The sequence below is a fragment of the Acinonyx jubatus genome, chromosome A3 (genome assembly GCF_027475565.1).
Source record: "Acinonyx jubatus isolate Ajub_Pintada_27869175 chromosome A3, VMU_Ajub_asm_v1.0, whole genome shotgun sequence".
In the NCBI taxonomy this organism is placed as follows: Eukaryota; Metazoa; Chordata; class Mammalia; order Carnivora; family Felidae; genus Acinonyx; species Acinonyx jubatus.
This window is the reverse complement of record NC_069388.1, coordinates 42,073,810-42,087,932: the sequence shown is the minus strand read 5'-3', so window position 1 is coordinate 42,087,932 and position 14,123 is coordinate 42,073,810. Positions and strand designations below refer to the sequence as shown.

Genomic DNA, 14,123 nt, shown 5'->3' with positions numbered 1-14,123 from the left:
AATGGTGTTTTGCAAAAACGTTGTTGACTGCGGCCCATGAAAAGAAATGCAGATGTGTATGTCCTCATCTGGCTGGCAGTGGCCAGGGCCCCACCCGCCTCCCCCAGACTGCTGGCAGCCCCCTCTGGTGGGCACACCCATGGGTGGGGGACCTCTTTCCAAGTTCATCACTTCTGGACTTCAGATTTCACCTGTTCCTGCTGTTCCTGGGGTCTTCGCTGCCCTAAAGTTTAATGCAGAACCCAACATGTTAAAGCCCCTGTTTGAAGCCTGTGACTCAGAACAGCTAGTCCATCTGTAGCAGCGTCAACCTCTCACTGTCTGGAAGATGAGGGTGGTCAAAGCCCACTAGGCTCTTGAATGTGGAGACAGGACTGACATCTCACCAACCCCATGGCATCTGGGGCGTCACCCGGAGCTGATTCCCCAGAGCCCGGGCGCAGGCCTGAGGGAGGAGCCTTTGGGTCTCAGCAGAGTTAGGTTCTGGACAAAGGATGGTCCTGCTGTACCCTGCAGAGACTGCTGGCCTGTCATGAGCTGCTGAGAGCAGTGGCGTCTGGAGTCTCGATGGGTGTGCAGGTGACAACACCACCTGAGTCTAGCTCAGTCGACCTCTGAGAAGGCCCAGCCCATGTCTTCGGAGGGCCAGGTGTGGCTGTGGCCATAGGGAAGGGCCAGCTGACATGTTTTGTGGGGACCGAGCAGGACCAGGTTGAATAGAAGCCACATACCGTTCAGTAGAAGAAAAAGCATCCCGCAAACCCTACTGTCTGGGATACATCCCTGTTTTGGCCACTGTGGCTGCTCTGACCTCTTCAATCCCAGCAGCCAGTGTCACCAGGTGTAATTCTGGTGGCCTTTTGGGTCTGCACCCAGCTCCCTGGGCACTCGGGATGAGTGGAGAGGATGGGGCCGAGGCGGTTCCTTGGGCTCCCCTTGAAAGCTTGTGCTCTGTTGACGTGATTGGGGGCAGTGGGAGGGGACTGACCCGTAGCCAAGTGGCTCCGGGTAGGTGTCGAGGCAGCAGAAGGGGCACTCCCGAGACAGGACCTGGGGTGGCGCGGCCCTTGGAGTGCAGCAGTGACGTCACTGTCTCCCTTCAGCCTCAAGGAGCTGGAGTCCCAGGTGCGGTGTCTGGAGAAGGAGGCCACCGAGCTCAAGGAGGCAGTTGAGCAGCAGAAAGTGAAGAACAATGTGAGTGCTGAGAAGCGTGGGTGTGAGGCTGGCCTTGTGGGAATCCCACCCCTAACCACTCAGGAAAGGGTTTGGCTACCCCTTTATGTCCCATCGTGCTGTTCGTGGCTGGAAGCCTGCCTGCCTTTGGCGGCTTGGGTGAGGCCTCCTTTCCCCTTTGGGTCCGTCATAAGGCCCAGAGCTGACTCCCTTCCCATCAGCTTGGGTCACGTGCCCAAGCATGGAGCCCCCTGCCCCCCCTTACCCCCACCCCATGGTGGGGTCAGAATGTACCAGTTGGTCTGGTCTGGGTCATATGGTCACCTTGGAGTAGGGAGGCAAATGTCAGGAGAAGGGGATATGGAAGCCCCTTTCCTCTGCAGGGGGTGCGGAGCCCCTGCTACATCCTCCTTGCCGGGCTGCCCCTCACTGCTCCTCAGGTGGCCCAGGCTCCCTGGCTCCCCCGTCTCCTCTTCCCCCGGGAGCCCCGCCTGGCCCTCCCTGTGCCTGGCGCAGCCAGAGCCAGCTGAGGGGTCGGTGGTGACAGGAGCTGCTTCTCTCTGAGGAGCCAGCCGACCCTGTCTTCTCTCTCCTTCACGCTGGAGCCTCCTCACGGCCTGGTGCCACGGCCGCTCCCTAGCGGGCTGCCCCATAGGAACCAGGCTACGTGCGCCAAGATAAAGCACATTTTGTCCCTTGGCAGTCTCCCCGTTGGGGTCCCAAGTGGGGTTGGGGAGGGTTCTCCCTTGCTGCTGAGCCCGGCTCAGGCATCCCGGGTGGGATGTGTGAGCAGCCGACCCTCCCTGGCCGCTGACCTCTCCTGCCTCTGCCCCCAGGACCTCCGAGAGAAGAACTGGAAGGCCATGGAGGCTCTGGCCTTGGCCGAGAGAGCCTGTGAGGAGAAGCTGCGCTCCCTGACCCAGGCCAAGGTCAGAGTCCCACACGCGCAGACTCCCTGCTGGTCAAGATTCGGTCGGCAGCAACTGTGTGGTTTAGCAAAGCACACAAAACACACAAACCGCGTGCAGAGCAGCCTTGGCCTTGGAGCCTCAGAGATCCATGCCAGGGGGTCCCTCAGAGATCCATGCCAGGGGGCCCCTTGGAGATCCGTGCCAGGCGCCCCTCGGAGATCCGTGCCAGGGTGCCCCTCGGAGATCCGTGCCAGGGGCCCCTCGGAGATCCGTGCCAGGGGGCCCCTCGGTGATCGTGCCAGGGGGCCCCTCGGAGATCTGTGCCAGGGGGCCCCTCAGAGATGCGTGCCAGGGGGCCCCGAGGCCAGCGGACAGTGTGCCCTGTGCGCCTGCATCGTCCCCCTTACCCTCCTCCTCCCTCTCCTTCATTTCTCCTTAAGGTGAAGAGGGGAACGTACCCCCCGGTGCTTTTTCTCACCTGGGCCTTTTGCCATTAGGGTGCAGAGACTGAGCGGCCATGGGGCTATGAGCCCTTCTGGCCTCACTGCCTTTGAGCCCAAGGTTGGCTGTCCTCAAGTTGTTTTTCTCTCTGGCCACTTTCTTGGGGCCCATGAGATCCTGGCCCAGTAAGTCCTGTGGTTGATCTTTACCGTAAGTAGTAGAAGGAAAGTTGTCTTTAGCAGCAAGCTGTCTATAGGTCCCGGGATCTGTGCCACCCAGCTCGGCGGAATGTGGGTGTCTCCATGTTTGGGGCCCCACGTTGCCTCTGGAGCCCTGGGCCGGGAGCCAGCACTGAGCTCTGGCCTGGGGACGTGGCCTGCAGTGGCAGCCATGGGAGGCCTCACCCACCCCCTCTTGCCACCCGTTTCCGTCCTTGATGGAAGGCCCCGGGGCACCTAGCCCTCCCCTCCCAGCCTCGCTCATGCAGAAGGAATGTCTGTCCTGTTATCATGAGCTCTGCAGTGACTTTCATGAGCCTCCCAGGAAGCCTGAGGGTTGTAGCAGATGAGGCCCCAAGACAAGGCAGGAGGTGGAGGGCTGGCCTCGGGTCAACAGCTGTAGTTAGACTCCTCGGAGGTGACCTGGAAGCCTGTGGCCTTTCTGTGGCAAATGCAGGAGCTGTAATGAGAGATGTCACCTGTAGTCATGCAGCCAGATTGATAGGAGCTGGTCTCTGGGTCCTCTGGCCCTTGCCTGGGACTCACGTGGCCAGGGGGCCTGAATGGGGTCATGAGGTCAAGGATTCAGAGCAGGCCACCGGCATCGACCAGCAGTGTTGTTTGCATCGGTGGTGAGCCAAGAAGGGTCCACTTCTGAGACTTGAGTATAGATCACACGGGTGCTGTGGGCGGACGGGGCGTCCGTTTGTCATGCACATTCCAGAACAGCATTGGAAGGTCCTGATCCGGTCAGAGTTCTCGTGTCACCTTCAGGTCTCCAGCCATGCCGTCGGCAGCAGGTTCAACCTGGGCACAGGATACTAGATAAGACTTTCTTTTAGCCAGAAACCTCCCTGGGGTCCTCCTTGTGCTTTGCGTGGGAGCCTCAAGGAGGGCGGATGGGGTCTGGCCTGGCAGCCTGGCCAGTGTGAGTCAGGCTTCAGAAGAGCCAGGACCCCAACCAAGCCCTTAGCCCTTCTGGGTGGGTCCCTTCCTTTGCAGAGTGGGGGTCCTGATCCCCGCTGCTCCTGGCTGGCAATAGCCCTTAAGTGGTGGCTGCTGGGAGATTCACCTGTCCTCTGCCTCCCCCTCAGCACCCCCCCGCCAGCAGCTTGGTCGTCCACATGCACACAGGAGCACGCACATGCTCGTGTGGAGAGCTCCAAAATTCAGAACCGATGGTGGGTGGGTTCCTGCTGGGGGGTGTCAGGAGCCTGCACCTGCCACGTGGGCACCTTGCTGTCTCCCCGTCAGCACTGAGATCTGTCGGGACTGACCCAGCGCAGGCCGAGGTGGCCAGAGCCTGGCTACTGAGGTTGAGCCCCCACTCCACCGCCCCTTTCAGTCCCACGGAAGCTACCTGTCTTCTCCTTTGATTCTGTTCCTCCCCCGAAGAGCTGAGGTGGGGACCGGGCATCTCCAGGAACACTCCCTGGGGTTGCCCTAAGTGTCACAACTGAATGCTGCGCTCCCCCACCCACCCACCACTGCTCTAGGAGGAATCGGAGAGGCAGCTCAGCTTGACCGAGGCACAGACCAAGGAAGCCCTGCTCGCCCTGCTGCCAGCGCTCTCTGGCTCGGCACACCAGGTAGGAGGCGAGGTGGCTCCCGCGGGACCCCACTGCCCACAGGAAATGTCTCCGGGCCCTACCTCGTGTGTTTTGTGGCAGAGTTACACCGAGTGGCTGCAGGAACTCCGAGAGAAGGGCCCCGAGCTGCTGAAGCCGCCGCCAGCTAGCACAGAGCCCTCCTCGGTAAGCACGGGTGCCGACACACACCCTTGCCGGGGCCGCCGCAGTCACTTCTGCTGTCCCCTGTCGCTGGGAAGGGAGGGTGCCCGGAGCTGCCTCATCAGGCAGCTGGGCGAAACCTTTGTGCTTGGCTAGCCAGACCCCTATTCTGCCCTCAGGACCTGGCCTCCAAGCTGAGGGAGGCCGAGGAGACCCAGAACAGTCTGCAGGCTGAGTGTGACCAGTACCGCACCATCCTGGCGGAGACGGTAGGGTGCGAGAGGCAGGACCTCTGGCAAGGCTCTTGGCTGGGTGTCCCTCACGGGGCTGCCAGGAAAGAGCTCTCAGAGCCTCCAGGCAGTGGGCAGGCCAGTGGCCCTGGGGGAAAGAGCCCTGGGTTCAGACTCTGGCTCTGTGCGCCCTTGGGCGAGCCGTTGCCCCTGCCTGGGCCCCAAAGGGGATGAAGGAGGTGCTCAGGCCTTCATTGCTTCTGAGCAGAGGAGAGGGCTGGGCTGCGGGTTTGGAGCTGGGGGTGCAGAGACAGTCGGGACACGGAACAGTCTGGGAAAGGAAGAGGTGGGCATCTGGCTGACGGCGGGCTTGCAGCCACTGTCCGTGTGACTGCCGGAGCCACACTAGGTCTAGACCTCCTGCCCGACCCCGTCCCGGGCCCGAGATCAGCGCTGGTGGCAAACCCAACGGAGATGAGAACCCTGGTGGTGTCCTTCGGGTCACAGACCTCATTCCCCTGCATGGCCCACGCACAGCCTTCGTTCGCACACTGGCCAGAGACCCCACTCCGGGACTGTGGCCCGCCTTCCTCCCCATGTGACAACTATGACGAAGTCAGAGCTGGGCCACGCTGACAGCCAGGCAGCCATCCCAGAGGAGCCAGGGGCACTAGGCTGCGGTTGTGTTCATGGGGGTGCGGTCTACAGGCAGAGGGGCCCCGCCTCAGTGTCCCTTTCCCCCAGGAGGGCATGCTCAAGGACCTACAGAGGAGCGTGGAGGAGGAGGAGCAGGTGTGGAAGGCCAAAGTGAGCGCCACGGAGGAGGAGCTCCAGAAGGTACTGGAAGGGCCCTGAGACCCTGGCCTGGGACCGGTGACCTGGGCGTCGCTCCGGGGTGGTCCGCCTTCCCTAGGAATTCAGACACAACTTCCCAAAGGCCCACAGCTAGATCAGAATTCATCAGAACCAGGGGGAGCGCCGATGGGGTCGCGTGGGTCTCCTGGGAGACAGGAGGCGAGTGCGCTGGGTTTTGGTGATGCCACATAAAGTGTTGATTACGGAGTGACTGCTGACTTCTCCGTCTCCAGGGCACCCCCACCCCTACCCTAGGGAGAGGCTGCTGGTCATGCATGAGGTGGGCGGGCACCACTGGGCTTCCTGGGAGAGGGGGCCCCGTCCTGCTCGGGTCCGGGGACACATGGCACCTCATCCCAGGGGCTCGCATTTGATGGGACCTTGCCCTTGCTTTGCAGTCACAGGTCACAGTGACACATCTCGAAGAGATCGTAGAGAAGCTGAGAGGAGAACTTGAAAGTTCAGATCAGGTAGGCGCGGGGGCTCTGCCCAGAGGGCTGCTTTCCTCATTACAGAGGCCACCGTAGTTCTTTCTCCCTCGTGGACCGCACGTGTTGAGAGGGGCGGAGGGATCTCGTCTGTCCTGCTTTTCTTTCTTGAGAGCCACTTGGCAATTCAGAGCGGCCCGAGATAGCGGAGGGCCTGTGCGGGATGCCCGGCCCCGGCACACGGCAGCGTCTGCAGCGTGGGAGGGGCGTCGGGTGGCCCCAGGGCTCTGCAGACACGGTCAGCCCTGGCCTTGTGGAGGGGGCCTCTGGTGCCCACCTAACAAGGAAATCTAAAAGCTCTTCCCCACCGTGGAGTCTGGAACACATCTGGGCCCAGGAGTGCCGGAGTTCAGGACAGCATTCTGCTGCCAGGGACTCATTTCTGCCTGTCCTTGGTTGGCCCATCACCAACAGGCCACGGAAAGTCTCCCAGCCCCTACCCCAGGGCAGCCAGCCTTGTTGCGCCCCGTCACCCTGTTCCCCGTGGTCAGTGCTTCCTGCTGGCCCACTCGAGGCCTGTGGTGTGTGTGTGTGTGTGTGTGTGTATCCAGGTGCGGGAACACACCTCACATCTGGAAGCAGAGCTGGAGAAGCACATGGCGGCCTCCAGCGCCGAGTGCCAGAGCTACGCCAAGGAGGTGGCAGGGGTGAGTCTGCCCGGCGAGGTCTCCAGCCCGTCCTGGGTTTCTCCTTCCATGGTGCTCATTAATAGGAACTCAGAGTCTGGGCTCTCGGGCTTCTGCCCTGGCCGTGGGCCAGCTGACCTGAGAGGGGTGTCATGGGCGAATGGCAGAAAGACCGTGCCACCAGCAGGGAAGCATACAGCAGGACAGCCTCGTGAGGCCACTTCCTTCCCTGGCCCGGGGACACCATTTCAGAGGCAAATGGGCTTAAATTTGATACCGTTTACTGACTGTTCAGAGGCGGCAACCCCCCCCCCCCCCCCCCCCAGTCCTGGTTTGATTTCAAACTTTTGGCCGTATTTTATAAGATGGTCTGTAAACGAAGATCCAAGACAGGCCTGTAGTGGATTCTGTCTTCCCCACGTCTTCAGAGAGAAACCGTAGTTTGGGGAGGCTGAGGAGCCCCTGCCTGGTCCACGCTGCTCCGGAATGCTCTCAGGGCTTGGAGCAGCTTGTGTGCGTAGGTGTTAACTCATGGGAACTGGTTTTTTTTTCTCCTTTTCCCCCCATCACCTGGATTCGTTTTCTCTCCAAGTTGAGGCAACTTTTATTAGAATCTCAGTCTCAGCTGGATGCAGCCAAGAGTGAAGCCCAGAAACAAAGCAATGAGCTCGCCCTGGTGAGTGAGCGTGGACGGGAGGGGAACGGTGCCAGGGCGTGTGTGCGTGTGTGCGGTTCATCGGCCAGTCGTGGTTCTCCACCCTGTGCAAGGTCACACGGCACAGTGGAGTGGGGTGTGCCCCGGTGTAACCTCTGGGGCCGGCTTTGATCAGCCGTGCTGAAGGGGCTCCTTGCGCGTTGGCCCAGAACTCGGAGCTGGGCGTGTGGCTGCCAGGGCCAGTGCTCGGGCTCTAGTCACACGTTTCCTGGTGCGGCCTGGCCCCGTAAAGGCACTGGGAGCTCAGGGCAGGGGTTCTGGGAAGTTCAAATCTACGTGAGCCCTGTGGCTCAGCACTACCTCGCCCTCCGTGGCCCTCGGGTGTTTTCTCACTTCAGCAGTGGCTCAGACCCATTCAGTCAAATGTATGGGTGGGCACTGAGGCAGGGGGATGACTGGGGGTGCCATTTCCTGCTGTGTGGGGCTCCCTGCCGTGCAGGTGACCTCGGGTCCTCTTAGTTGTCTGCTTTGGCAGCTGCCCCGCTCCCTGCTGCCCGGCAAGGTCAGTGAGGTCCCACGGAGTCGGGCCTCCCCCGTCCTGGTCCCAGCTGTGGGACTACAGCCACAAGCCGTGGCCCCGGAGGCCACAGCCTATTCCGTTGGATCTGTGGTCTTTCTTCACACCTTGAATTCACTGTTAACACTTAGAAATTGGTAGATCTTGGATACAAACACACGTGCCTGGTTTTTTGAGAGGAGACGGAAGGTCTGGTCCGTGGTGCTGGCGTTCTCACAGCAGCATCCATGTTGGGGCACGAGCTCCTGACTCCACAGGGGCCCCTCAGGTTATTAGGGCCTCACCTGGGACTGTCACACTAGAGGGCAGGTGCCATCCATGCCGAATCACCTGAGCCCGAAAGCTGCTAACCTAAGCCGGGTCTAGGCGACCAACCTTAGGGGTGCTGTCCCAGTTGAGGTCCTGTGCAGAGAAGATCCCCAAATTCCTCATCATCAAAGGCCTGCGCATTTTGGGGTCACCTTTGGGGGGCTGGTGTTGGGAAGGAGGGAAGCAGGAAAGGGTACCCGCACACTAGGGGTACCCTTTAGAGCAGGGCCTTTTGGAATGGGGCCCGAGACCATCCATGCCCGCTGGAGAGCTCGCACCGAGTGCCCACCCAGATCCCCCGACTAGAACCTTTACCAGTGCTTCGTGGGCAATGCTGCTTCCGCTTCAGGTTGGAGGCCCAGTGCCTGGGGGGCCACCACGTGTGTCACCTGCTCCCAGCGATGGAGCTCTGGTGTGATGGGACCTTGATAGGCACGTGTCCTCTCGTGATCTTTTTTAGGCCCTAAATCGTGGGCTGCATCTGGAAGGAATCCGGGACAGGGACATAGGCAGTGTTTGTGCAGAGCCTGTCCACCGCCTCTCCCTCCCGTTTGGATTCCTTAGCTGTGTGTGTGCCGTGTCCATCAGGGGTCACCTTGCTCCCGGGGAGGGCTCCACGGCTGGCCTTGGAGCAAAGCACGTGGATGGGACCAGTGTGGGCCCCTCAGAGTTTGGCTCCGGTGAGGGATCATGGCACTGGCCCCCTGCCCAGTGAACCTGCATGGGGACTCTGACAGAGGTCATAGTTCCCAAACCAGGTCCCCCATAGGGGCTCCAGCTGTGGAGAGCCTGTGCTGTCCTCCTGAGGGGCCTGTGCGTGTGTGCGTGGCACGGTGGGCATGTGTCTGGCTGTGTATTTGCACAAACCCACCCTCCCTGTTTCAGGTCAGGCAGCAGCTGAGTGAGATGCAGAGCCACGTAGAGGATGGTGACGTAGCTGGGTCCCCGGCTGTCCCCCCTGAGGCCCCCCCAGCAGAGCAGGACCCTGTCGAGGTTAGGGCGGTGAGCCGGTCCCCAGATGTCTGTCACTAACAGCCCGCGTGGGCCCCCTCGAGCCCAGTTGGAGAGCAAAGGCGGCAGGCCTCTGTTCTGGCTAAACACTGGCAACTTGCGGCCTCCAGCGCCTGCTCTCCCCACCCCGCTCTGCCCCGAGAGGGACCACCAGGTTCTGAGGAAGTCCCAGAGCAGAGGAGGGGGCAGGGAAGCAGCCAGACGGAGAGGGGTCGGGCTCTGGATCTTAACAGTTGTGCGCAGGAGTGGGGGGAAGAGGGAGTCGGGGCAGCTGGGCCTGCAGTCAGGGAGTCTGGTCTCCCGCCCGGGCCCTTGCAGGCACGTCACAGCAGGGTGCTTGCCCTCCAGACTCTGGACCCAAGTGGCTGTGGTTGCGAGCCCTCAGCGGGAGGTGGGGGCCTGTCACCAGAGTGGCAGTGGTGGGCATAACACTGTGGGGCTAGGACTTGCACGGTGGCTCTGAGGCCTCCTTGTGCCGTGAGTCTCAGGAAAGGTGTCTGAGGTCGGCAGAGGTGGTGGCTCTGGACCCGGGGGCCGAGGCACCGTCTCCCCGCAGCGGGAGTGTGGGAGCGACTGTCAGCCGGCTGGTGGGCAGCCAGGGGCAGGGAAAGGCCGAGGGGGCGCAAGGAGCTAGGAGACGGTGCCTGCCCAGGAGCCCTGGTTCCCAAGGGGGTCCTTCACCGGGTTCCCACAGTCTGTGCGGTGTTTCCACGCAGCTGAAGACGCAGCTGGAGCGGACGGAAGCCCTCCTGGAGGACGAGCAGACCCAACGGCAGAAGCTCACAGCCGAGTTTGAGGAGGTCAGGCCCTGCCTCTGTAGCCCTCGGGGTGTCGGGGACAGTGGGGGTGCGGGCCGGGGTCTGCCAGGCGGTCTGGCCTTGTCCCTCCCGGGGGGGGGGGGGGGGGGGGTTGCCACACAGTCCCCTGCCCCGTGCGTGTGGGTCCCGCCTGCTCTCCCTGGCCACAGCCTTAATCCCCTCCTGGTGGGCGTCCCCAGGCGGACTTCTGGGACCTGTGGGGTGTGTATGGCGTCCCGCCCATGCCCCGCTGCCCTCTCTCTACACCAAGGCTCAGAGCTCAGCGTGTCGGCTGCAGACAGAGCTGGAGAAGCTCCGCAGCATGGGGCCCCTCGAGTCTTCAGAAGCAGAGGAGGCCACGCGGCTGAAGGTAAGGGGGCCCGGGGGGTCTGTTCCAGGGCTCAGGGTGGGGTCAGGAAAGGAGCGCCCTGGCTCTTGCCACCATCTCCCACTGTCGCTCCGTGCGGTGGGAGCCATCTTGAGGCCCCTCGGGCAGGGCCCAGCCTCATTTGGTGGTGATGGGGGTGGCGGGATGTCTAAACTTTCGATGTCGCACACAGCAGCCACCAGTCAGCGGGGCTGTTTACATTAAACAAAACTGGAAGTTCAGTTCCTCGGTCACGCTAGCCACAGTATGCCGTAGGACATGCCCATAGGAAGCATGGGCATAGGAAGCTCTCCTGGTAGTGCTGGTAGCTGGGACACAGACCTGTCTCTGGGTGACCAGGAGACCACATCCTCCCGCCGCCTTTGGAAGACTCCGGCTTCCCGGGCATATAGCCACGTGGTCTTTCTGCTGTGTGCCATGTGACAGCTGATCTCCTTTGATCCTGTGACCACCCACAGGAGAGACTAGAAAAAGAGAAGAAGTTAACCAGTGACCTGGGACGCGCTGCCACCAAATTACAGGAGCTTTTAAAGACGACCCAGGAGCAGCTGGCAAAGGAGAAAGACACAGTGAAGAAATTGCAGGAGCAGCTGGACAGAACAGTGAGTGTCCTGGCCCTAACCGTGGCCTCGGCTGCCCCATCCCCGGAGCTGGGCCCTGGTCCAGAGCAGAGCAGACCCCGTGGGAGTCAGGGTGGGAAGAGCCAGGTGGGGCTGTGGGAGCCCCAGGACTCCCAGGACGCAGGATAGATAGGAGACCCAGGCCTGGGGGGCCGGAAGTGGTGGGGACAGACTCCTGAAAGCAGGTGGCAGGACATTCAGCCTGCTGGGCCCAGCACCTGCCCTCCTGTGGCTCCCCTTGGTGGGAAGTATGTCTCTGGCCCCCCACTGCCAGCTAGGTCCTCGCTCTGCAGCCTGGGGGACCAGGGTCCTCACCCAACTCAGGGCCCTCCCTCTCCTGTGTCCCTGGCTCTTGTCAGCCTCCGGAGTCCACTCTGGTTTTCCAGACTTGCTGGGCTGGGTGTTCTCTGAAAGTATTGGAGTGGTGGGGGGTGTTAATCCCAAGGGGTGACTGGAGGTCCTTAGGAGTTCGGGGTGAGTGCTCGCCTTGGCTCTTTGACCCCAGCCTCTCCTTCCGTCTGCCCACCTTTGTTCGCAGGAGGACAGTAGCAATTCAAAGGAGGGCACTTCTGTCTGAGTCTCCTCTGCGGGAAGAGAAGTTACTGTTCAACTTACCAAAATGCCTTACACATTCCTTACAGATAAATAAACCAACCAACAGCGTTATCCAGGCCCAACTTCCAGTAGCTCTGAGAGAAGCCATTAGAGACGAGAGTCTCTTAGAATCACAGAAATAGATCTTCCAGACCCCTGTTTATAAAAGAACCTTTGTCACGTTTGATAAACACTATTCCCCAGGACCAGGCCTGGACCACCACCGAGCAGACGCCAAAGCCCTTATCAGCTCCGTGACAGACCCCAGGGTGTGAGCTGGGGAGGCTGGGGCCTCTGGGGACCCGTGTGTCAATCAGTGCAATTGTTTTCTCTCACTGGGCTGGGGTCTGGGAGGCGGGTGGGGCCGGGTGGGGAGTCTCAAAGGCTGTGGGACAGACTGGAGGGTCACAGCCCGGCCCAGCGAGGCAGCAGCCCCTCAGCCCTGGGAGAAGTTGCCAGCAAGAACTGATGTATGACCTCCGGATGTTAATGCCATTAAAACCAACGTCACCCGGCACTTCGGTCTCGTCTGGTCTGCTGGGGCTCCCTGGCCTGGCCGCTGGGCCCAGGATGAGGAACGAAGAGGGGCTGTCTCCCTCAGGGGAAGAACAAGCGTGCTGTTTGGTTCCCCTGAAATCAGGAGATTTGTAGCTGTCTTGGGGCTCCCCCGGCACTTCTCCCGGTCATGGCACCCAGTGGCCAGATGTGCTGACCGCTGCCCCCACCCTTCAGAATCGGAGGCTACCTAAGCAGGCCATGGGTGGCCGAGGCTGTTGTCTGGGGTGAGCTCTGTGAACGAGCAAGGGAATCTGTGTCCTGACTGAGGCTTGGACGCTCCTCTGTGCCTCAGGGGTGTGGTCCAGAGCTGGAGCAGCCAGCCCAGACTTGCCAAGATCCTAAAACCCACTGTGTCTGGTGGCTGGAGGCAGCGTGGTCTTGGAGGAAGCAGTGGGAATCGAGCTTGAGCAACACCTGGATTGGAGGGGTCGGGTCCCAGGATGGGTGGGACCAAGCCAGGAGCAAGCAGGTGAATCTGAGCAGCCTGGGGCTTGGTGGCCGGCATCAACCAGTCCTGTTAAGGGGTTGCCTCGAGCAAGCACTGTCCCCTTTCATCACCCTCCTGAGCCTCAGGCCTGTGACAGGAGTTGGATTGGCTAGGGAGAGGGCACACACCCTCACAGCAGGTCCAGCACGATGGGGAGGGTGCCAAAGAAGGGCAATCCAAGAACTAGCCTCCACTGCCTGCTTTGGGACCTCCGTATGTCAGGAGTCAAACCCACCAGAGGGCACTTCTGTGGGTGGCCGTCAACGGGAACCCTGAGACTCAGGCAGCATGTTCTCAAGCCGGCAGCCTCCGCACTGAGCAATCCTCCCGAGGCCAGGCAGTACTGCCTTCAATCTGCAGGACCCTGACCTGGTCCCGGCTCCTGTGGGCCACCTAATCATGCTGCGTAGCACCTACGTATTGCAATGGTATTGGCATAAAGGATGCTGGGAGTTTGAGGAAGGCTCCCCAGAAAAGTGAGCTTAAGCTGGAGTTCACCAGAGCAGGAGATGTTTGTCCGGGGAGGGGAGAAAGGCCCAAGGCCAAGGGGACGGCAGGTGCAGGGACAGGAAGTGAGGTCGAGGGGGCCTTGTAGAGCCAGGTTACAAAGGACAAGGTGTCCGGACAGGTAAGGCAGTAGGGGCTGTGAGATTTTTAAGCAAGAGGAGACCATCCTACCTGTCCTAGAACTCTGGAGGGGGCTTACGTGGAAAGAGGAAGCCCATGCTTTCTGGCAGGAGACTGAACAGAAGTGACTGGTAATACCTGATGCTGACCACATGCCCAGCCCTGCCCTTGGTTCTCACGTGAAACTTTTCAGAACCCATGGGCGGTATACCAACCCCCCCCCCCCCCCCGCCCCACCATTTTACAAAGAATCCCCACAGAAGGGAAAGCTCACCTGGTAAAAGGCAAGGCAGGTTTTAAACCCACCTTATTGTCAGTGCAGCACGCAGCCTGGAGGGCCAGCTGGAGAAGAGTTGTGGAGTCCATGGACCCCATGAACAGTGGCCACTGAATACCCCCCCAAACCTGTGGTCCCTCACTGTACCTTCCATGTCCCCTGTGCATGAGGAGCAGGGATTCTGTGCTGGAGGACTGGCCCTATGGGGGGAGTCACAACCCTCCTCCTGCTGACACGGTGGCCTTAAGGCAAGTGGTTTGGGGCCCTGGTCAGTCTCCTGTTGGAAAACTGAGGCCAGACTTGGCCCTGCACCAGGACGCCCGCCTCAGAATTGTCACCAGGCCCTGTGAGCCTACATTTCTAGTAAGTTCCATCCCCTTGCCATGCTGCAGAATTGAGAACCCCTATGCGGGGCAGATGCCCTCTGAAGGCACAGGAACGGGGGGGCTCTGGGGCAAGAAAGGCACAGAGAGAGACCTGGGGGTACCAAACTGCCGCCTTCGGGTATTACAGGGCGGCAGCTGCTCCCTGGGTTCTGGCTCCAGCCCTAC

General features: G+C 61.0%; 1 protein-coding gene across 4 annotated transcripts in view; it reads left to right on the top strand.

Moving 5' to 3' along the window:
- RRBP1 (ribosome binding protein 1) overlaps nt 1–11,784 on the top strand; it is a 65,000-nt gene extending 53,216 nt beyond the window's left edge. For 3 of the 4 annotated variants that reach the window (XM_053200277.1, XM_053200276.1, XM_027069523.2), the window contains 14 exons: nt 1,104–1,194; nt 2,010–2,102; nt 4,240–4,332; nt 4,414–4,497; nt 4,653–4,742; nt 5,448–5,540; nt 5,957–6,028; nt 6,598–6,693; nt 7,265–7,348; nt 9,099–9,206; nt 9,941–10,024; nt 10,293–10,391; nt 10,868–11,011; nt 11,568–11,784. In XM_053200277.1, the coding sequence (XP_053056252.1) occupies nt 1,104–1,194; nt 2,010–2,102; nt 4,240–4,332; nt 4,414–4,497; nt 4,653–4,742; nt 5,448–5,540; nt 5,957–6,028; nt 6,598–6,693; nt 7,265–7,348; nt 9,099–9,206; nt 9,941–10,024; nt 10,293–10,391; nt 10,868–11,011; nt 11,568–11,606 (1,270 nt within the window). In that variant the 3' untranslated portion in view covers nt 11,607–11,784. The remainder of the gene's footprint in view (nt 1–1,103; nt 1,195–2,009; nt 2,103–4,239; nt 4,333–4,413; nt 4,498–4,652; nt 4,743–5,447; nt 5,541–5,956; nt 6,029–6,597; nt 6,694–7,264; nt 7,349–9,098; nt 9,207–9,940; nt 10,025–10,292; nt 10,392–10,867; nt 11,012–11,567) is intronic. The other variant, XM_053200278.1, reaches the window with a different exon arrangement.
- The last annotated feature ends 2,339 nt before the right edge of the window (nt 11,785–14,123 follow it).